Source organism: Cyprinus carpio, chromosome A11, assembly GCF_018340385.1.
Source record: "Cyprinus carpio isolate SPL01 chromosome A11, ASM1834038v1, whole genome shotgun sequence".
Taxonomy (NCBI): Eukaryota; Metazoa; Chordata; class Actinopteri; order Cypriniformes; family Cyprinidae; genus Cyprinus; species Cyprinus carpio.
In genome coordinates, this window is record NC_056582.1 from 19,263,102 (window position 1) to 19,288,361 (window position 25,260).

General features: G+C 36.6%; 1 protein-coding gene across 1 annotated transcript in view; it reads right to left on the reverse strand.

Annotated features, from left to right (window-relative positions):
• LOC109099044 (semaphorin-3F-like) overlaps positions 1 to 25,260 on the reverse strand; it is a 58,674-nt gene that overhangs the window by 15,318 nt on the left and 18,096 nt on the right. The window contains exons 3-7 of the mRNA XM_042766665.1: positions 8,515 to 8,675; positions 7,767 to 7,829; positions 5,760 to 5,879; positions 2,864 to 2,953; positions 794 to 887 (exon numbers count right to left, since the gene is read on the reverse strand). Of these exons, the coding sequence (XP_042622599.1) occupies positions 794 to 887; positions 2,864 to 2,953; positions 5,760 to 5,879; positions 7,767 to 7,829; positions 8,515 to 8,675 (528 nt within the window). The remainder of the gene's footprint in view (positions 1 to 793; positions 888 to 2,863; positions 2,954 to 5,759; positions 5,880 to 7,766; positions 7,830 to 8,514; positions 8,676 to 25,260) is intronic.

The window sequence follows — 25,260 nt, forward strand, 5'->3', positions numbered from 1 at the left end:
AAGGAGGGGCCGCAGAACCACGGCCAGGCGGAGCGCTGTCATGAGCCGCTCTCATGATTAATTCCCTCTTGGAGGAATCCAGAACGCAGGGCCTGCCTGTTTTTGCCCACACTTGCTTCTGCATACAGCGGGAGATATGAGTTCAATTGGAGGGGTTTGTAGAGGAAGCGTGCTGGATGTAGAATGAGTTTGTTGACAGTCTATTTGCTCTGCCGGCGGCGGTTTTTCCGATGGCAGATCAAAATTGTTGATTCTTAGGGAACGTCTAGGTGCCAACCTGTCAGAACGCCTTGTAAATTCAACCAAACAACTCTAATATATGAGGTGGTAGTTAAATACAATCAGACAGGCAAGCACTAAAGCGTTCTTTCAACGAATAGCATGCCAAATTGTTTGTAAAAGCTTCCTTGTCATGTTTGTTTGTGGCTTTTAAGGTCACACTTCATGTAAGACTGTGATAAATTGTTTTACATGCTTAGCCATGTGGTTTTGCTAGTTGCGGGCTTTGCTAAGCTGTGCTGATTAGATGGTTTAGCCGGTTGTTTTCCTAGTCAAGGGTTTTGCTGAATTACCTGCTGTGTACGACCTGCTAAATTGGGGCTTTGTGCTGTTTTTTGGTCTTGGCTGATGATGTGCTAGTTTGGGGATTGTTTAGACAGGAAAAGCTAATATACAACAGATTTACAACAAATTTGTCACAAAATACTGTAGATTTTTCACATTCAATACCCAACTCTTTATCAAAGTGGAATATGTTTGCACAGCTTAGAATGGAATTGTTGAAGGGACTCACTAATCAAAGTGGAGACACTGTTCAGTTTTGGATCATATGGGCACTTTCCCTTCCCAGAATCCTCCTTGCCGGGCTCCAGATGGAAGACATATTCCTGAAAGGGAAATTGAAAGCAAATATTAGATCTCTCTGTTTTACGATCAATTCAACAGAAATGCTTTGCATAGGTCCTCAAATCCCTATAAAACATGACATGGATTTAGTCAACAGCGTTAGGCGTGTGATGATAAAAACTACAATGCACAGTTGGTAAGAAAAAAGCAATAGCGCAAAAATAACTAATCTGAAAGATAGATCCCAGAATACAACGTGTAGCTAAAAAAAAATTCACTATCCAAACTTCTCTGCTTGTACATAGCCTCCATGCTCCTGCGAACACCTGTCTAATCCTGCATCATGAGTGTGGCGAAATGGCTTACTGACACCGACCCATCCCAGAATCCCTCAGGCATGATGTAGAAACACTGACTGACAGGTATTTGGATGTGCGATTTAGGAACTGCAACGAGCGTGTGCTGACATGCCCTGAAGACTCGCCATGAGCCAGATCCATAGCTTTATAACCCGAGATTTTCCTCTACAGTCACAGGAGGAGATGCAGGAGTGCAAGACATTTCTAATCTTATCTATCAACACTCAGGAGAGCGGAACGGCTGTCAAAATATTCAGAGATGTCCAGCATTAACAGATTTTCTTTCACCCATTATTAAAACCAACAGAAACAAACCAACACTGGCAGCTCCTGTAGGGTTGCTTTAAATTAGAAAAGATAATTTTTTTATAGATACCCTGTATTCTTCTGTTTGACAGATGTGATATTAGAAATCATTAATTATAGTGTACTGCAAAAATTGCTAAATTACCAGAATAAGCATTAAAAAAAAGTTTTCAAATGCCTTATTTCATATTTGTTTGCCATCATTCATGCCACTATATTAGTATTATTATCATTATTATAAAAAATATTGTATTAAATACATTTAATTAATAAATATTATTTTTAAATAATTTTTATTAATAAGGGAACGAGTTAGATTTGTCTCTTTTTTACCATTCACAATTATATTTAATAAATGTATTTACAAAAATATAAAAAATAAATTATATAATAATAATATAAATTATATAAAAAAAAATATATATATAATTTAATGTAATTTTAAAAAATCTATTAAATTTACATTGTAACATTATCTAGCAATTCATTTTAATATATATAAAATACATTTACACTGGGTTTAAGTGATGCCAATAAACCATATTTTTACATTTAAATTAAAAATGTATCTTGATGTAAAGTCCTATTTCTGCAGTGGTAGTGCTTTAGGAGGAATGGTTTAGTCAACAAAAGTGTATTTTAAGGTTTGAGTCTTTAAATTGTGATGCTCAAACTTTTTCAAAAAACTCAAAAAAGATTGTACTAGAAGTGAGTTCAGGTCACAAAAAGGTTAAGCGCTTCTTCCTGAGATGTGAAATGTAGGCCAGCTGAAGTATTTGAGTAATGTTTAGCTGTGTAGGTCTATTATTTCCTCTGCTTCTTTGTGTTTGGTAGAGCCGCCTTGTGTTTGCTCTGTATCAACTGCCTGAAAGTCTGTGTGCGTGTTTAGCATTCACTCCTTTGAGGGCAGGAACGTTGAGGTGGGTGATCAAACTAAAACCGAGAAGGTTATGTATTGCAAGTTAGTTATTTATAAAGAAATTGCAATAGTACCAGGAAAAAAAAATACATTCAGATTATGTAATATTCCGTTGAAAAACAAGCTAAGACACTACAGAAGAAGAAAACTTAACCATAGATCAGCCGAGAGAGATTAACCATGAATACATATTCTTCAATTAAAAGAAAGCAAAGACATTAATACACAAAAAACAAGACATGAGACACAAAACAAAGCTTTAAAAGAAAACAGGTTAGAAATACAAGACAAAGAGTTAACAAAAAACCTCCAGACATCAGACACAGATGAGGCGAAACAAGAAAGACACAGAGGAAAAGCATGCAGGTTAATGCATCTTTAGACAGAAAGAGAGTCATCAGGCTCGCGGCAGACTTCCAGATCTGTGTCCCACCTGTAGTCCTGTCTCATCAAACACTGTTTCAGGTTCAGCTGCACGACTAGATCTTCCTCTGGTCTGGGGCATCTGGAGATGCATGGCGGTCTAAAACAGAACATAGTCACATGACTTAAGATGTTACTCACTTACCAAGCATGGTTGCCCCTTTTAAAAAGAAAAAAAGGACATAAGTTCCGCGAGGCACTGAGGTGACCTTCAACACTCAGAGAAACAATATTCATTACATGTATGTGTATCTATGAATGCTTTTGCAAGTAAAAAATCAGCTCTGTTCCAAAACGTAAAAAGCTGTGATTTTGCCAAAAATAAAAATTAATACATAATATTAATAATAATAAATGAATAAAAAATAAAATTAAGGCATCACTGCAAGTATCTGTTACAGTAAAGACAATCCCAGAATAGATTGCACAGTTGCACAGCACAATGTATGATGATAAAAAAACATACAAGTAAAAAGTAAATGCATTTTATATTTTATAAGTGTAATTTTTTTAGATCACACACACACACACACACACACACACACACACACACACACACACACACACACACACACACCTCAATGTCACGTGTGTGCAATCAATTCATGCCATTTTTTTTACTTTTACTTTTTTTATTAGATATTATTCTTTTTTTTGTCATTATTTTATTAATTTATAATTATTCTTATTTTATTATCATGACAATTGCTTAGATTTGTCTCTTTGTATTCTTCAGTTCTATCTATTTGCATTTACTTTTTCTATTTACATTTATTTTTAAATATAATTATATTAATAGAGCAAAATAGTCTTTTGCATTGTGTTTATTCATTGCCGCTTCAGTTAGGAAGTTGCCATCAAAACAGACTAACTAACCACCTGGTTTACTGTGCACTCTTTTTCAGCATGGACATCAAGCTTGCTTACTAGGTTTCGGAAGAGAGTTTGTGTGTGAAAGATATTAGGCACTACAGATATCTTGAAGTGTAAAGCAAAACTGGTCTGGGACTGTGGTGTCGGGAACGCACAGATGCTTATCATAGCATGCTGCTGTTGGATGGTTTGATTGTGATTTGTTGCACAGCTGGCCCTCAGAAAACCCCAAAAATCAACACAGAGTCAGCACGTCTGCTGTGGCCACATGTGTATCTTTCAACATACTTTCTTGGGTACAATCTGAATGCAAAGACTGGGCTAGCACGACAAAGACCTGCTGCAGTTGGCCACATCTGGATGCCTTTGGATTAATGTGCGTCTGTATGTGTTAGACGTGATGTGTTACGTGCTCATTGGGACAGACGTGGAGATGTTTGCCTGACTGGAGGACTTTGTGGAGGCAGTCTGTGACCCAGGTTTCCTGTCTAGAAAGAGCAGGGTGTGAAGGGGTATGATATCACCTCCCAGCTCTTATACCAACATTCAAACGCAGAGGGCATTTAAAGGATGTGTGCCAGTTAAACATTGCTGGGAAATGTTGAGGCAATTCATTATTACGGGGGGCTACAGGCCACCAGTACCATACTGAGACGCTATAATGGGAGCTTCCATAGCATAACAACCTATGTAATACAGATCTCAGGATTAAAACTAGGAAACTATAGGAATAATTATGTCATTATTTATTTACCCTCATGTTATTCCCAACCCATGTGACTTTTTGAATAACATTTAATGCAGGTCTTTTTCTCTCCTCGCCATTAATATAATATAATATAATATAATATAATATAATATAATATAATATAATATAATATAATATAATATAATAATATAATATTCAACTGGTTCACATATAATATAATACATTTATAGATATATACATTTTTATATACAAGATCAATTTAAATAAATCACCATTATATTATTATTATTATAAATATTGTATTATAAAAACTTGTTTGTGAACTGAATCAACTGGTTCACTGAAAAGGACCATCTTAAAGATCAACATTTTTTTTTTTTTTTAACACAGCAGCACAAAGGCAATAAAATGTTGTTGATTTACTCCATCGTTTTATTCTAAACTCACTGAAGCTTTAAATTTTGTCTTTAAAAATGTGAAGATTTATTTTAAAAAACACTATTTTTCAGCAAACTAGTTTGGAACAGTGTTATTTTAATACCAGTGATAAACAATTATAGTTTTTGTTATTTTTTTAGAATTAGATCTTATTTTTATATTTGCTGTTGTCACTTTAAATGAATTAAAGTTTTATAATTTTTTCTACATTTTGAAAATGTTGCCTTAGCAACTTCCTGAAATAAAACAAGCTTTTTCAATTAACATTTATTTTGTTTCAAGTTCTGAAAATGTTTTATTTTTTATTTTTGGGTGAACTATTCCACTAAGAAATGCAAAACCAATTAGATTAACTATATTATTAGCATAGGTGTGTGCGTGTGTTTAAAAATAAAATAAAAATAAAAAAAATTCTGACTTCTATTAATTCCACTTTAAAAATCCCTGGACTATCATTAGAGAACAAGCATTGTATTTAGAGCAGCAAAAGTGCTAGCTGCACAAGCAAGGGCCCTAATAAGGCAAAGAGGGTCCACAGAGTGATGCCTGGCTCGAGTGAAGAAACTCAAGCTCCTCAGTTAAAGAGTAAGACTAAACAGGAGAGAGAGTTATAGCGCGCTGGGGAAGGCAGCTGTGAGGGTGAACGCCAGCCAACACCTGGAGGGTTTTTAATGGGGGAGGAGGTGACACAGGGGGACGGTGAGTGAGAAATCACACTTGATGAACCATAAGGGTCGGTAATGGATAGATTTGTTATGAAACCTGGAAAAGGAATATCTATAAATACAGTAAGAACACCTGTGTCTCACAGGTATCCAGGTGTACCCACTAAGGTTAAGACACATTATTCATGCCCTGTTACCCCACTCTCAGAAAGGGTAGTTACCATAGGCTTGCGTCCTCTGTTGACATAAGTGCACACTGGGTTGTAGGCGCCCGTCCCGCAGACGTACAAGTGCGTCCTGTTCCACGGCTCGATCAGACGGATGAAATTACCACACTCGCCCTGAAAGAGGAAACAATCACGGTAATTATTTTCACATATGTGTGTGACAGATTAAACAAAAGAGCCATTAGACAGACATAAAAAAAGGTGACCTTTTAGTTAATGTCTGTAAGCTTTTGGGTTTTGTTAGCATTATATGCTACATGCTACTGCTAAATGATAAGAAACTTTAGGCAGATATAAACATGTGAAAATTAGTCCTTCAGTTCTGGGAAAACAGATAGAAAACTTTTGATGGCAGTATTTAGAGACTGATTGTTTGAATACAAGAACTGTAACAATGCCAGAAACATACTCTGTATGTATACACAGATGCTGATGTTTGGCCAATGCAATCACGGGTAGCTAGCTATAAATATAATCAGCATTTTATATCATCTCAAACTTAAACTTTATTCTATCACAAACAAAAAATTTCATCACAAAAAAAAAAAATATGAAAATTAATAATCAAAATCATAATTAATAATTTACACCCATAAATACTCATTTAAACCCCATTAATTTTGCTTTAATGTACACAGCCCTTCAAGTCTCTTCTGCTCACCAAGGCTGAATTTATTTGATTAAAAGTACAGTAAAAACAGTAATACTGTAAAATACTATTTAAAATAACTATTTTTTTATTTGAATATATTATAAAATGTAATTTATTCCTGTGATTCAAAGCTGAATTTTCAGCATCATTACTCCAGTCTTCAGTGTCGCATGATCCTTCAGAAATCATTCTAATATGCTGATTTGAAACATTTCTTTTTGTAATTGCTGCTCCATATTTACTGTATGTGTAAACCGTGAAACATCTTTTTCCCAAGATTTCTCTGATAAATAGAAAAAGTTTGCATTTATTTGAAATTGAATTAGTTTGTAATATTATGAATTTATTTACGGTCACTTTTGACAAATTTAATGCATCCTTGCTGAATAAATCTATCAGTTTCTTGAAAAAAAAAAAACCTTACTGACCACAAAAACACATTCCAATTATTTCCTAGGTTTTTAAACTCTGTACTGGCATGCATTTCAGCAACCTTACAATAAAGAGTTCAAAAGTTTCAAATCAGAAATGTTCCCCTAAAGAGCTACATCTGGATTTATTTCACAGCAAGTGCATTCAGCATTATTAATAACTCCTGAGCTGTGGTTAAAACCCATCACATCCCACAACCAAACTGACACTAAGTACCATACCAGTGCACAACAAAACACCCCCAATGAAATGCACCCCACAGATGTGCAGATGATCAGGTGATGCACACAGTTTCTTTACCAGACCACTAAACCGCATGTCCAGTTCCATATGTCAGCAAATCTAAGAATTTGACCGGTTCAAGTTCATTGCATGCTGGATCGAGCATCTGTTTTCCTTCTCTGACTACCTATGAGTGCATACTGTATGTTTTTGTGTGTGGTGTCTGACCTGGAAGGCTGAGATTTGTAACACATATATTTGACCTCAACACTACTCCTTAACTCGAATATCTCACTTTCACCTCATTTATATCAGCAACTATTTTTTGTTGAGCTTGAGGGCTATTGACCTGACCAAACGATAGTATATGCTGTGTATTTGTAATGAGATTTACAGCTTACAATCCAAACCACAAACAGATGTCACATAGCCATAGTGTTTCATAAGTGAGAGCTGGCTGGAGTTATCGAGATGAGTTAAGATGTCTAAACAAATATATCTTGCAAGCAAATGTGGACCAACTGTAAACTGAAAAACTGATTGTGTATGTTGTTTTAACGCTGTCTGGAATAATTCTTGGAAAAATTAGAACACTTATTTGAAGGGCTGAGTGCTATTCTGAGTTTTTCGCGGCCTTCCAGATTAAAGCATATGTGAGCGGAGTGGAAGCAAAGAAATTGAAAGACGGCACTCACGTTTGTGTCTTTGCCACTCAGAACACACTCCATCTTCCTCTGTGGAGAAACAGGCCAGTGTATCTGAAAGAGAGAGTATCAGAGAGAAAGGTCAATCCCATTTGTCACAACAATGACACACTATCTCAGAAACAATCCACTTTAACTCAACAACCTTTCACCGTAATGAGCTGAACCTGTCAGGAAATGTTCACCCTGAATTTTTATAAGGTCCCAGGGTTCCCCACATATCCAGCCTTTAGTTTTATAGAATTTAACAGTCAGTTTCCTGAATTGCTGTGAGCTAATCAGTAAAAGTAACAGTGATAGAGCAATGAGCCTTGGATCCTGCTTTGATTTAGCTTATGGCTTATATTTGTCCAGGAACTGAATCCAAAATATTATGAATATCATTCTTTAAATAAATTAATAAAACTGTTAATAATAAATAAAACAATTTAAATAAATAAACACAAATATAAAATAATACATTAAAAACACCAAATAAAAATAAATAAAATAAACAGTAAAAATTAAAAACAAAAGGATAAATCAAATAAATAAATCAAAACAAAAGCTGTAAAATAAAAGTATACAACTTAAAATAAATAAATAAAAACAAAAACAATTGAAATACAAAACTGAATAAATTATAAAAATATATATTCATAAATGAAATAAAAATAAAAAAAATAAAAACATAAAATACTAAAAAATAAATAAATCGATTCGCCTATCCATCTATCTATGTTAGTGGGAGTGTTCTTACTATGAGGGGTTCTCGGTTGATGTCATGGAGGTCCAGAGACAGGATGTAGTCTTTGCTGCCCACATACATGCGGTCGTGATCCTCATCCATGCGCAGGATGCGATAGTCTAACATGAACAACAGGAAAGAGAAGTGATGGGCTGTACCAGTAGACCTCAGATCTGCAGAAAGAGAGAGAGAGAAAAAAAATTCAGGTCAATCAGCGAAAACAGAACAACATTATTTGTTTTAGAAAGATTTACACAGAGAGAAAGAGCATTTCCACACCCAGTTTCATTCCATTTCCATAAATGCTTAAATACATCTCATAAAAACATGGCAACTTGACAATAATATAATAGTTTTGGCCACAGTTCACAACAAAGAATACACAATCCATTCACCTTATGAGGTAATAGAGGGTTTGTTATAGCAGGCACAAAACATGGCAAACAAATCTGTAATCATGTCTTCAGAGATTCCCAATCTTATCTTAGAAACATGCAAACATAGTGAGATCTGGGAGAGAAAAAGAAACACTTCACTGTGTTTTCACATCAAAAGGAAGTGCTGGGCTTTCTTTTTGGAGTTGAAAAATACGTAGAAAATTATCTAAAAATATACTATATTACCTTTTTGGATAAACATTATAATTTTAGGATATGAACATTTATGGAGGGCGTAAAACATTAGCCAACAGACGGCAGTTAACCTAGTGTTGCACACAGGTCACAGAGGACAAGGAACACACACACACACACACACACACACATACACACACACACACACACACACACACACACACACACACACACACACACACACACACGTCTCTTCTGAGCATCTGCCAATCAAAAAGACAGGAATCTCCCTGTAGAGATAATGATTAAAAAGAAATTCTAATCTTAGTAATTGATCAAAACAAATCCAATGATGAATCAGGGCTTTGATTGACAGCAATCACAACGGTGTGTTTAAGTCTCCGTCTTATTTGTGTTTCAGCTCAAGGCATGTAGGCATGTAGAATGTGTGTGGATAGACAAGTGAAAGAAAAAGGAACGAAGAGCAGAGGAGTCTAAGAGAGTGAAACAAAGAAAGAAATAGAAAGCAAGAGCAAATGAAAAAGATACAAGAGCAAAAGTGAAATAAAGTAATTAAAAAAAAAAATTAGGAACAAGAAAAAAAGAGTGAAAGAAAAAGCCTGAGCCAAAAAACTATCAAAACAGAATGAAAGATAGAGCAGAAGAAACCAAGAGAAAGTGTGAAAGAAAGTGAAAGCAAAAAAAAAGATAAGACTCCATATAGTAGTTCCAGCTCCTCTCAGCACGTCTGTCAGCATCTCCTAAACAACAATTTCTTTTGACTGACCATCTGCTGGGTCAGACTTCACTCACATCAGTGTGTGTTTCCACTCAAGACCCAGGTGAAGCTTTCACACACAAGACCATGAGCTCAGTCTCACAGCACAGAACATCACTCACATTTGGCACATGCCCATTCTAAAGCTGGCACCATGATGTTGGGATGGTAGTGGTTGCTAGATTGTTACATAGCAAAGTCATAGAACACTTCTCAAATATCCACACAATTTGAGTTATCATTCATGTTTGTTGCATAAATAGAGCAAAATTAAATGTTAATACCTAGGGAAGGTTAGGGGTCTGTTCAAACCTTTACCCAAACAATCAGCTCTAGTAAATCAGGGAGCAAGACACCACAGCCATTCTGTCCACCACATAACACTTCGACAGGATATTCACCACATGTATTAAATGATTTCTGCCATGCAGCAAGCCCAGTACCTGAAGCTCTCAAAGAAAACACCAGTGTTTAAAATCTGGAATGCTCTACTGGGAGGGGAAATGTAAGTTTACTATTGTAGGAATTCAAGTATGTTTCTCTGAATGCACAAAGCTCACTTCAGCTCTAAGGCTTGGCATATGGTCGGACCTGATGAAACCAGAGTAAAAACGGAGCAGAGACTGTGCATGCCAAAAACTAAATGTTACCCTTATCTCCCTCTTCTCTCATTCTCTCCCCTGACTTTCAATGCCCCAAACTGTCTCTCATTCCCTCTCTTTCTCTCTAGCAAGACAGAGGGCCACCTGTGGAAACAAGACCAACTGCCTAAAGATCCCTGTACTCCAATACCAACAGCTCCACGTCTATCTTGGATCCATCCGGACACATGAGCCTACAACTTCCTTTAGACAATATCAGACTAGAATCTACCTAGAAGTAATAAAAGACAGTGCCAAGATGCAACGCTAACAATATGATCCTCTGACAAATGGAAAATGTACATAGCCCACATACATATTGGCTAAGAAACAACATTTGTAATGAGATTAAATAGCTTATATTTATAAATATTTGTTTTCTTTCAAATATCTTAAATATTTTTTTCTTCACAGAGCTCACTAGGCAACATACTACAGCTGCATCCAAAAGTTCAGCCTAGGTTTTGGAACTGAGCTACTACCTTCTATGGTGCCTCATTTGGATTATGTTAAAGACAGGTCGGACAGACTAATAAAACAGTAGAGGTGCTGAAATATTGCAAGAATAACCACATAACTGGTCTTAATTAGATCTACAAGGCCATCGTCTACCTAAACCACATCGTTATTTGATAGATCCATTTTCAACCTTTAGGGGAAAGAGCTGTGAAAATCCAGTCAAGTGGAGCCAGATAAACCCTTGAGGAACATCATTACCTTGTGGAGCCTAAGAAGCTGACTACTGGGGGGGTCTGTTTTGCACACACACTAGAGACTTTGTCTTGAGAATGGCCCCTCTCTGCTTCGCCTCTGTAGCATGAAATGGCTTGTTGGAGGAAAACTAGAACTTGGAGTAAGTAACCTGACCTGTACTTGCACTTTTTAGCCTTTTTTCTACAATTCCCACTCTCACAGATACATGCCCACTTTGCTCTTTCCATGAGCAGTGTAGCAGGAAGAGACCGAGGGATATCCGTTCCAAAATACAGCTGCTATGTTCAGCTCCTTCTTCTACCTTCTCACATGGTCTTGTTCGCTCTGAGTTTCTCCAATCAACTGAAAAGCTTCTCACTTCCTTCATGCCATATGCTCTGGTAAACCATAAGGTACTAGGTAATGTGACCTGGTGGGAGATTTGGTGTGGGTATGCGAGATCAGCTCTAATGCATGCTTGCTATACATGATGGTACCAAGATTTCCAGCAATGACCTCTTTCTTCCTGACTGGCTTTTCCAGTTGCTGGCCAGAAACAATTGCAGAGCATGCATACTGGGCCAATTCTGCTCCAAAACCCACAAATGTACATGTTCCCATAGCATTACAATCATAAGCTGCTGGGTAAAGTCACTTCCCGTAAGATGTAGCATTAGTTGCATTTAACGCTAATATGGTTCAGTCTGAGGCCCCATGCAGTGGTCACTGTATTGAATAGAGGGCTGCCAAGATTGCCTGTACTATCTTGATTAGTTGCTTTTAGAAAGTGTGCTTGACATTTAAAAAGTGAAAAACTATATACAATATTGCTCTAACAATGTCTAAACTTCATTCTCCATGAAGAAAACTGCTTTTCCAACACACTTTCCACTGCTGAGAGACATCCAAAGTTCACATACTCAAAGATTAAAAACTGTTTTTTTCTGTATTAGAAAGACAAAACAGCTGGTGAATAACATTAAAACATAACTGACACATTTCTTTATCTAATGGTCAGCTGTTCACTTTGTGCCGCCAAGTGTGCTTGATTTTGGCTGCGAGAGCAGATATTATGAAAGGTCACATCCTTTTTGTTGACGCCACTGTAGGACATTTCTAGCTCGGGGAACACTCATCTCTGAATACAAACTTTACACAAAATGTCTTCATTTATTATTCGTAACACTTTTTTTGTAGGAGTATTTGTGAGTTCTTTTGTCCTACATAAACTATGCAACATTGCGCAGTTCGAATGTTTTGATATACGCCTATTTACACATATTTAACATCATTAACTCCAGCATAATATCTGTATTTGGAGGCACAAGTGGCAAAAGAAAACATAAAACTATTATTATCATTATTGTTATTATTATGAATACTACAACAAAAACTACTACTACTACTGTTATATATTAATATAATATAATAATTACCAAAATAGGTCAGAAAAACAAATTGTGAAAATAAATAAAGATTATGGTTATCTAAACTTTAATCAATAATAATAATAATAATAATAATAATAAATTGCAAAAAGGTTAAAAAAGTAATAAAAAAAAAGATTATGGTAAACAAAAATTGTTGTAAGTATAAATAAATAAATAAATATATAAACTATTATTAAGTAAAACAAGAGAGAGAAAAAAAAAAGTGGAGACGTCAATCCATGTGTCTCAAGTAAACAAGATTCATTTTGATTTCATTTTGACTTTTCCTGCACATCTAAAGTGTCATTTGAGAGTGGAATCATTTGTTCTAATAATAACAATCATTCAACAACAACACTTTTTGTGAGTCCAGATTGCTAGCACTGCTATTGTCTTTATACAGCAAGAACTGACAGTCCATCTTGTGGCAGATTTCTCCAGTTTCAAATTTGGTTAAATTAAAGAACCACTGCCAAGCGCTGCGGAGTGAGTTCCTGCAGGAAATTCAGTCTGCCCCAAGGAGAGGAGAGCAGCAAGAGGAGGAAGAGAGACATGAGGGCGGTTTGGGATTAGCATGACACCATGTATGCAGGCGGTCCACGGACAAAGCCCGAAAACAAATCATTGCTCTTCACAGTGTATGCCGCATGACTGTGTACTGACTCGCTCGCTCGCACACACAAGCAGAAGTGACATTCTCTAAACACATGAAGTGATAATTACAGTTTAAGAGGAGCAGGTGACACACAGAACACACTCACATATAAATAACAGTTTCCACCTAGTTATATACACATCATCAAAAGAACGACAACATCATCTTCCAGGACAAGATATAGCCTTAACTGAACTATAAGCAAACTTGAAGTCTGTATAAAAATAATTAAAGTGGTATTTGGGTGAGCTTGTCCTTTGCAATACCAGAAAGTTAGCCAAAACTAACAGCTACATTAGTAAAAAAAAAATGAACCAAGAAGTCTGGCAATAATGTCACTGTTTTAATGAGACTGGCTCATTGAGTTGACAGCAGTGTTTAAGAGTCCTGCTTAGCATCCATTAAAATGTGCAAGTTTTAACACATTCTTTTTTTTTTTTAAATAATGCCTTTGCTTTGTCCAAAATGTCACTTGTCCAGTGGCACTGGAAGTTATAGTGTGAACTTGTGCTTTCCTTGCTAAAGCTTAACAACCGCCAAACACCTGCTATATATACACTGTATGTCTACTTAAATTGTGTAACATGAATGCCAAACTGGTTCCTATTGACTTCCATTATAATTTTGTTTTTATCATTTTGTTCATGGGAACCAAAACTGTTTGGTTTTTAACACTCTTCAAAATTTCTTTTTTTAAGTTCCACAGAAGAAAGTCAGTCGTACAATTTTGGAATGATATGAGAAGGTAAATGATGGCAGAATTTTCATTTTTGGTCAGACTATCCCTTTAAAGTTTGTATACTGTATTGTCATGTGACCCTCATCCATGTTGAACAGCTTGAACAGCATGTTGTGTTGTCTTGTTGTCTGCATGTGGCAAAGTGGGCTGAGCATCACACACACACACACACACACACACACACACACAGACACACACACACACACACACACACACACACACACACACACACACACACAGATGGCAGCAGTCCAACCCACTGCATGCCGCAGTGCACTTGTGTTATTGTTCTGACAACTCAAACATGCTGATTTCCTGTAAGACTCAGATAAGAGCTCACAGAGAGCGGAGAGAGGGAAAGCTGTATTTATCCCTAATATGTTCCAGCCGGATGTTGCACCTGATTCATATCTAAAGTTTTGGAAGCCTGGTTGTATATGAGGTAAGTGGTGTCTTTATCAGCTCACAGTACAGTTTCATTAACCCTGACGCTATGATTTATGGCGTAAAAAGTCTTGCCTTAAGAGCAACATTATTTTGTGTCATAAATTAATACACACTTGTTTCTCAGCCTCTCTCTCTCTCTCTCTCTCTCTCTCTCTCTCACACACTCACACACACACACACACACACACACACACACACACACACACACACACACACACACACACACACACAGTTTTTGTTGGCCTCCAGGATCAAAAGATGATACAACTGTGCAGGAATGCTTCTATAACTACTGGAAAGCAGGTCTAGCATACTCTTGCTGTTTAGTTTGGACCTGTTTTAATCACAGATAAGAGCAACAGAAAGGCCATTACAGAACACAACAAGAGTGGAATAAAACAGAACATTTTAAAGTAAGTTCTAGTTTATACATAATTTCCCTTATACATATTGCTTGTAAAAAGCATTAAAGATAAATAAAGTTAACAATTAAATATCAGAAAAGAAAATGTTATTATTTTCTTAGGATAAATCACTTGTAAAATACCTCATTAGTTGGATTAAAGACACTGCTAAATTAATAAAATGTAAAGTAGGCTGTGGACTGGGGAAAGATCATGATATGTCTTTTTTGAAACACTTTGTTTGCTGGGGTAGCAAACAAATAAAAAACATTTCATTCAGCTTGATGGAGCAGAGTTGATGGAGGTTATATAGCCAAACAGCATACCATGCATCCCAATTTACATCTGTATGACCTTACATATCTGCAGCATTTAGAAGGCGTGCAATTCTTTTGCCCATATGTTTTGAGGTGTTTTTAGGTACACTCTGTTTCTTCTCTGGTTATTTCATCTGCAACAAGCAAGTCAAATAAACTACATCAGCAGATGTCTTTCGACCCACAGACTACACCCACAGCTGTTGTATGTCACATCAGTTCTGTATCAGGATAATTTAAAAATGTTTGCATCCATCATCACGCATCACCACCTGCAACCCAAACTCCCATCATTCAATCTGCATTTTTCCATTCTCAAAGATATAATTAGCACCCTGTGATTGTGGGCATCTGTGTGTGTACAAGACAGAGCAACAAACAATAAAAAGGCACCCATTTGTCTCACAGAAAAAAAAATATACAGGCTTTTCAAAATTTTAAAAGATCAGAAACATACTCTTCACAAGTATGTAGATGTGAATGCTCGTGCAGTGCATAAAATTGTCCAGGGTTATTATAGTGAACTAAAACTCAAAATCAATCAGTCAATAAATAATAAAGTTAGGAAGAAAAACATTTCAGCTAGTTTACAAGGCAACATTTCTAATTTTAAATTAATAATAAATTAAATAATGTATAAAAATATAGACACTAAAAAGAAACTAAAAAAGTCAAAAACACACAACTAAATTACTAAAACTTTAACTGAACTTAAAACAAAAACTATTAAAAAATATTAATACATTTTAATAGTATCTCAATGATACTAAAATAACACTAGTAATACCAGACAGATTTCACTGAAACCCCACCAGTGTTATTTAAAATGTTGCACAGTATTTGACCGAAAGAGAAAACTGACTGTGGAAAATAATTTATGAAGCAGTCTAAAGGCAGACATACATGGTGCAATTTTTGCTGTCATACGAGCTCGCAGGCGCTTTTTTTCTCTCGGGAGAAAATCACAGATGCTCACATGGTCGCGGATCGTACCGTGGGAGAATATGATCCATATTTTTATGAATGGCACGAAATGTAATGCTTACATCAGAGTTTGTAAAACCGTAGTAAATTAAGCTTCCGTACGATTTTCGGATAAACTCAATCGTGACATGTGTTCCGACCTTCAGAATCGCACCGTGTACGCTCGCCTTAATACCTACTCTACCAGCCCTTGTGGCAACAACGAGAGTACGCTGCATAATACAACACAAAAACACATGAAATTGAGCTTGCATGGCTAGCCTAGAAGCATTTGTAAACAAGAATATCAAAAACATAACCATAATAACCCAAATTTAAACCTCTTCCTCTTCCTGTTTGATATTAACGATGAAATCAATGACAGGTGAAATCAATAAACGCGTCACTGGTGTTTAAAATCGCACATCTGATGGAAATTCCATTTCCTACAGGAACAGCCTGAATGTCAATAAACCACAGATAGGTTTCTCTGTCAGTGCACGGTATCTGTTAAGAAGCCTGAATTGTGAGGGAGAGACACAGCTTGCTTTGAATTAGACACATCTGTGAAAACATAGCTCTCTATCACCACAGACATGTTTTATTAACAAGCATTCTCTCAACAGCGATCAATCTGGAGCATCTGCCTCTCACACGCGTTGCCCTCATGCACCGTGACCTCAGGAGGGTGGCCGGCCTCAGCTGTCCGGGGATCAGGTGTATGCTAGAAAGAGACCACCTTTATGATTGACAATATTGAGAAGAGTGAATCTGAGAAGGGTGAATCAGAAAGAAGGAAAGAAAAGTTTCTGGCAGGACTCTCCTGTCTTTCTCAATCATAGAGAAACACTCATTCCCGCCAATGTAAATACATCAAGCCCACAGCGCCAGGGCTTAGAAGCAGTGAGGCATCAGCAAAGACTGCCTGAGCTCCAGATTAATCTAGGATTAGCCCCGGGGTCAGGGTCGCTGGCCTCGACCTGAGCGGAATCAGGAAGCAGGGATTGCAGAAACTAAGTGCCATTACCGCAAAGAATCCCAATGAGGTTTACAAGCTCAAAATGAAATAGAAAAAGGGAAAGTACACTATAGCGTTCAAAAGTTTGGGGGTCAGTAAGATAAATATATATATATATCATATATATATATATATATATATATATATATATATAATATATATATATATATATATATATATATTTGATTTTTTTTTTAATTTTTTTTTAAGGAATGAATATTTCTTTGCTTGTATTCAGCAAAGATGCATTCAACTGATCAAAAGTGAAAGTAAAGACATTTATAATGTTCCAAAACAATTTAATTTTTAATATACCCACAAAATATTAAGCAAATCAGCAAATCAGTGTATTAGAATGATTTCTTAACATTCATGTGACACTGAAGACTGGAGTAATGATGCTGAAAATTCAGCTTTGCCATCAAATAAATAAATTATGTTTTAAAATATATTAAAATAAAAAACAATTTTAAATAGCAATAATATTTCACAATATTACAGTTTTAAATGTATTTTGGATCAAATAACTGCAGCCTTAGTGAACTTTAGAGATCACTTAAAAAAAAAAAAAAAAAAAAAAAAAAAACTTTGTTATCGGTAGTGGATATTCAAAAGAGCAAAGACATAGGTTTTTACAGAATATACATTATTTCTAATTCAGCAGTTGTTTTACATCGGTGCCTATTAGTTAAGTAAATAATATTCCTAACTGATGACAATTTGAGATTGAGGCTGCAGTTGGACTTACTCTGAAACAAATCATAATGAACATAGCAGTTCGATTGACTTTTTTGGTCTTCTGAGACTACAGGCCACCCTTATTTAATTTACACACTGCCAAAACCCATATACACTTTCATCGTATCAGTAATGAAGATGTTTTGACTTGGCCTGGACCAGAAGGAAGTTCAAATTCTGCAAAAATGTTCCACTTCACTGCTTGTTATTATTAAAAAACAGTTTTGAAGACTGCGCTGAAAGGGTTGCGAATAAGTAAGCTCTCAAAACAAAAACGTGAGGAAAGGGTTTGATTTCATTCTACGTACTTTTTCCATTGAGGTGTCCAATATGACATACTAATATAGTTTTGAATGTGATGTGAGAGTCTAGGGAAGTTTTGCACTTATGAGAAGAACAGATGTCTGCACCATAGTCCCATACTAAAACGGTCTCCCGAAATGACGCCTCAGGCAGAATTGCTACATCATCCTTAAAATGAAAACAATGCCCTCCTTAAAAACACACGCTCTAAAAACAGCCTCGGGAAATGGGAACGGTGGAGAAGCACTTCGTCAGCGACACTGAAAGATTTTCAAAAAACAAAAATTCTTAAAGCACTGAATGCCTGAGACTAGCAGGTTTTCTGTGAGAGTTCCTGCCTGTATCCTGTGACATGCTGGTGGTTAATTTACAGTCACAGACATCCAGGAAGTTGATCTCTGATGTCCCTGAAGGTGATGGGAAATGTCCTACGTACACCCTGGTGAGAGAGTCAGAATGCTGGGCTATCACAGCAGAGGTCAAGGGGTCACAGCATGGCAGAGGTGGCCGTGGAATTGTTCCCCCGTTTCCTCTGAGGCAGATGGAATGGAATGCCAAAAGTGACAGAAACCATTGTGAAGGAACTCTATCCTTCAGTTTACCGCCCACTGCGGAGTCTCTATAGCGCTGTCTTAGTGCTTGTCACTCCAGCCTATGGGACCTGAAGAGTCTGTATGACTTTTGCTTTTGTAAATGGAAAAGATTACATATAGAAGTGACTCTTTTCACACCATTCATTCTATAAGACCTATAAGAGCCAATGCATGAGAAAAAGCCAACATTGGTGTTACATTTGGCAGACGCTGGGCTGCATATGTTCCATTTCCCAGGCCAGACAGGAAGGAAGCGGGATTAGGATTGAGTCAACACGTTCATCTCTTTCGCTCAGTCGCTCTTCTTCTATGTTTATGCAAGCACTTATCTGAGAGGGAGGTGATTAGCTGCAGACAAACAGCATTTTGGTTTGGTGTGCCACACGTTCAGGCACCCCACACGCACTCTCCCATGGGAATTAAATGCCAGCTGGTTAACCCTTTCAGGACAGCTTCTGTCACCATATCAGGGACCTCAATGGATGGACAGGTGTCACAGTGCACACGAAGCACACAAAGTCCCTGCTGATGAGCCTCTAAAATGACAAGCTCAAGTAGTCTAAGAATCGCCTGTGTTAACTTGCTTCAAGAAAGGGTTATGCAAGATCTGTCCAATAAGGGAGGGGAACACCTATTTCACCTTATAACATAAAAATAAGTTACATGTTTTAATCATAAAAATAAGATAACATAAAAATAAACATTTTTTAATTTATTCACCCTAAGATCATCAATGTTTTTTCTTTATAACATAAAAATAAGTTACATGTTTTAATCATAAAAATAAGATACAATGTTTCTTTCCATACAATAAAAAGTGAATGGATGTTGGGAAAAAAAAAGGCAGAACATCTTCCTCTATACTCTATAATCACTCGTTTCTATATAAATATTATATATATATATATATATATATATATAATTAAATTAATGAAATAATGAAAGGCAATGCTTCATTTATACATTATAACAACTGGACAGAGTTAGGGCTGCATGGGAAAGATCCTTTATCCTGAATGCATCGCATTTGCATATCACTGCACACATTCCTTTTTAATACCTTCCGAATTAATACCTTTAGTTTCACATACCTTTAACAGTCTTACTTATTAATTAATTCTAATGCATTTAGGGCTAAATTTCTTACACATTATCTAATGTTGATCAATTCTGACACCAGGAAACATGCAAGGATTCTGTCCAGAGACTGGAGAGACTGAAATAAAGGAAGCAGGGCAAGATACAGCAGATAGTAAGAAGAGGAGACAGAGATCTAGGGTTAAAGGGTTTCAGATCATTTAGTGACTCCCTGTTTGCCGTTAATTGGCAGAGAGAGAGAGATACCAACAACATGATCGTGACGGTAGCCAAAAAAACAAAACAAAGAGAGGCCAAGACTCTCACTCATGAGGAGAAGACAGCTTCCAACTCCAAAACCCAATTATAATCAGCAAGCCTTTATTTAACACTCTTTTTGAGGGAGACCAGAGCAGAGCCTAAAAAAAACAAGAAAAGAGAACCATTTAAATTACAGGTATGGAAAAATTCAGCCTATGAATAGTTTACATTACTGCAGGCGAATGAGGTAACCATGCAATCAGACCTGGCATAGAAGGTAACTGTCAGATGATTTACAACCCGAACCTTGCCAACTTCAAGACACAATGTTGAACAAACACTTCTGCGTATAAGAAATTATGTGTTGCTGTAGGCTCCACCCTCAGGAAGAGCATTCTTCTGGTTACCATTAGTTCTTAATGCACACTATGTAGGTTGAAATGAGTAATGAGCAATTTAACATTTATAAACTTAAATTAAAACAATATTTTAAACTCATAAAAAGTTGTTAAGTGAATGTAATGTCAGTTAGCAGCTGTACGGCATATCGATCCAGGTGATTCATTCACAAAAACATAAAGACTCATTTGTCTTTGTTTAAATAACAGCCTAACTGCATTTGCAGAAAGTCGTTATGGAGCACTACAATTCACTTTCCCGTTGTTTTAAATCCAGTGGGGTGGGTAAAGAGTCATTTCAGGTTTTTAAAAACGGGTTTGATCAATGATATGTAAGAAACAAGTCCATGACATGATTTACTTGTTGAACTCACTTTACAATCTCACCCAGAAACTCTGTATGGATATTGATTTACCATGTTGCTACACCATCAGTTAAGAGGCACGTTTTCTTTTTTCATAATGATCAATATCAGACATTTAGCTTGCTTATAAGTCAGCCAGCCAAATACATTAGCGTACCACAGCCAGCTATGGTGTAAATTATGGAAACATTTCACAACAAATCATATTTTCTCAGCTCAAAAATACCCGCATGAATTTCCATGCTGGTTTATGCTGGTCCAGCTAGTGGACCATTGACAAAACTGCTAGTTAACCACCCCAGTCTTTCTGGTTAATCTGGTTGACCAAGGTTAATGTCGTGGGAAAAAAAAAAGGTTTGTCTAAAATAGATCTGTCTTCAAATAAATCCTTTCAACGACACACTCAATGCAAGTCTCTCATTGTGTTTTAGATACACAAAGCATCCCGATTAGCTTCCAGCAGGAGGGAGGTCGTAAGGTTATCATAGCAATGCGTTCAGATGTCAAGTAGACGAGGAGGGTCACAAGCTGTCCAACCTCATCCAATGATAGTACACCCACACTTAAACCTCATCCTCTTGCACCCCTGTCTGATGCAGATAAACAGGCTCCATCTTTAACTTCAGTTCTAGATAACACTGCATTAACCAGAATCCACTGTGCTGCTATCTCTGCAATTGCCAAACAAAACCAGAGATAAATGAGAGGATTACTATGATCCTATAATGTTAAAATTGTATTATGATGCCCTTGGTGGCCCCTCAACCTGACCAAATTCATCGCTGACACAGTTTGCTGTTGGCATAATGGACTTTCGCATGAGCTGACTGATACCAAAGAGGATTTGCCAGTTGCTATTGATTTTCTAAAGAGAAATAGAATGCAAAAAGCAATAATCTTGATTTGCACAGTCCAGTAAACATGAGTCAACTGCTGTTGTCTGCTGAGGATGGTATTTTAATAACACCACAAATAAAATCTACTTTTAATACATTATTACTTAAAAAAATGGGCTTAAAATCAGAAATATTGAAGCAGAAATGTTCAAATGCATTAAAAACACTCTTAAACCATGCTCTTATTCGTGAGGCAGCATTTCTGTAATCATAGGAGAGCAGTATAATCCTCTTTATCCTTAAACTAAAACCCAAAGACCTGTTGCTTGGAACAGAAATCATTCAAGCATAAAACTGATTCTCTGCATGTACGCCTCTCACATTTCTTTTCGTTTTTTTTATTTTTTTATCTTGCTAATTTCAGGAAAAGTTTGGATATGTACATGCTCCAAAATACACTTAAAATCCTGCTTCATATCTGAACAAGGCCCACACTGTAGCATGTTTTTTATGAGGATTTTAAGCCTCCTCAAGTCCTCATTTAAGTGGTGGTTGATTATTATTATTTTTTTTTAACTTAAGTTAGTGTGTAATGTTGCTGTTAGAGCATAAACAATGTCTTCAAAATTACGACGCTCAAAGTTCAATGCAAAGGGAGATATTTTCTTTTAAATAAATTGCTGTTTAAGGACTACAAAAGAAGGCCGGTATGGACTACAACAAGCTTCTTCCCGGCTTTGTGACATCACTAACCCCGATATTTACATCCCCCAGGAACATGCAATAGTAGGGGTGACGTTTCCAGACAATGTACACTAGGTGGTTAGCGAATCACAACACACTGGGCCGGCTAACCAATCTGAGCCCGACTGCATATTTCTTAGGGAGGGGCTTCAGAGAACCAGGAATGTGAACGGAAACAACGGTGTAGAATAAAGGTAAAATATGTGAAAATAATGTTTTTTTTTTTTTAAACAAAGCATGAACATAAACACAATCAAGCTTTCAAAAAAGCTGATCAACCACCCCTTTAAGTTTATATTGCAGCAGGCCATATGGATAAACCTTCCAGGTCATATTTAACTACAAAATCTAAAAAACTAAAAAATCTGTAGTCATAAAAATAAATAAATAATATAGATTTTTTTTTTTTTTTTTTTTTTTTTTTGCACTTATGGCAATGAGAATTTAGTTTAATTATAAATGAGGAGAAATTTAGTCAAAATGTGGAGAATATTTCTGCAAAATATAATTTCTTATGTCTTTAAGGGTGAAATTTGACCCGGAAATGATTTTGATCAGTTCACCTGAACATCCCATTAAAGACAAAACTTTGTTCTGCACTCATAGACTTCTTTGTCATACGTGATAGTCTTTTTTTACGCACCAGTGAGATTTGGATACCTAACAAGCCCCATTCCTCGCACAGAAGTGCACTTACAGGTCTGCTCTCAGGAGAGGGAAGCTGAGAAGAGAGAGCTCTCATCCATCATCAGAGGTTTGCCCGGATTAACCAGGCCTCATAACTTCCCAGTGCCAAACAGTGGTGTAAACCTTCCTCTACCTGCCTTTTATCATCCGAATCCCGACCATCCATTCTCTGTATCAGTCATTAGGAGTAGCCTTGGGTTGACCTCACACTTCCAATTAATAACAAAAGAATAAGTCAACACCACCTTCTTAAAGTGCATGCACGGACAGGTGGTTTCATGCAGATCTAATTTATTACCCAAGGTGCAAAGGGAGTAAAATGGTAGTTACTGTATGAAAAACAGGACAGAAAGAAACATGTAGGAGGAGATGATGTCTGCATAAAAAATACAGTTCCCAAGACTCATTACAGGAACACAAACTATTTGTATTTATTTATTTATTTGCACCTATATATTTAAAATATGAATCCATTGAATTCAACCTCCAGGAACATCTAACCACAGTCGGGCTTGTCAGACATCAGGCCCAGACTATCATCCCCAACTCATAAATCTCCAGCCCCTGAGGCTCAGGTCTCACACATTTGGGATGAAACATAAACAGAGAAGGGAAAGAGTGACATTCAAATAAATTAACACCCATCTAAGAAGCTGCTTATCTTCCATTTCTCCCCTACCAGCCATTTCAACCCTCACAAAGCCTCCAACCTGTCAGAGCTCATTCCAGTTACGCATGATTGACAGATGAAACACCCAATCATGTTTGACTGGCAGGCAGGACATCCTAAACCATGACCTAACGTTTGACCTCTCACCTCCAGCAGTCAGGTTGCTAGACAGCCGTAAGATGAAGACATGAGATACTGCTGTCTTTCCCCCACAAATTCTGAGTTTGCGTCTCGGTTAACAGAGAAACATGAATTTTTCCACCAAGCTACCAATCTCCAGGGTCTTAGCTTTATACTTTAAGTAGCAAAGAGCCTTTAAGCCAACTTTATACCTTAGTGATCATCTTAATAAAAACTCAAAGGAAACCATCATCAACAAGTTGGTATGTGGTAAAAAAAAAAAAAAAAAAAAAAAAAATCAGAGCCTTCATAATTAAAAGCAAACTATGCTATATAATGATGTACCTATAGCTAAGACTCTCCAAAGCCCATTGAGTTCCTATGGAGGGGAAAATGAGCATTGTTCCTAAACCTTGGAGGCAAAGATCTCTCTATCTGGGTCTCTGGTCATGGTTCAGCAAGATCAAGTGAAGTAGAACCTCCCTTTTTCTCACACTCCTTTGTGGCTCCAAGGTTTTGCGAATTAAGCATAAAATAAGCGTAACCGGCTCCATTGAGAATGCCCCCTTGTCCAGCGAATGAGATTAATGAAATTCCAACACAGTGCCAAAGCGAACAAATACCTAGCGTCACTGAGTTAGCCATTAATACGGCTTGTTATTGCTGGCTTCATTTTTACAAGAAATGGCAAAGCCCTCATAAAAGCTCATATATTTCCATCATAACTGTATTATTGAGAGGCCACGTCAAGGTAATTACTCTGATTACTGTTAGATGAAATCTGAATACATTTCTAATAATGACCATCTACGCCAACTGAAAACTAACCAAATTTGACTATAAATAATAAAGTTTTGTATTAAAATCCACAAATCTAAAAACCAAAATCCCAAAAACAATTTCCTACCGCAATATCAGCAAAGCTACCTGCAGCATTGACATGTAATCTGTCTTACTGTTTTAATGTAACTTCTCAGCCACATCCAAAATTTGAATACGTTTCTAATAATAGCCATCTATTTAAATTGAAAACTGACCAAATTTGACTTGAAATTAGCAGTTTGCACAGTCACTTTTTGTGTGTAAAACCCCAAATCTTCCAAGTAAATTCCTATCATAATACCAGCAAATCTACCTGCAGTGTTGGCATGTAATCTATTTTACTCCTTTCATGTTAACATCTCAGCTACATCCTTCAGTCAAGATAGGAGAGCTCAAAGAGGAAGCCTCTCTTTCTCTGGGTAATATGCTAAAATCATATTTGAAAAAGACAAAAATATTTTCCTACTACTTTTTTGTTTTTCACCAC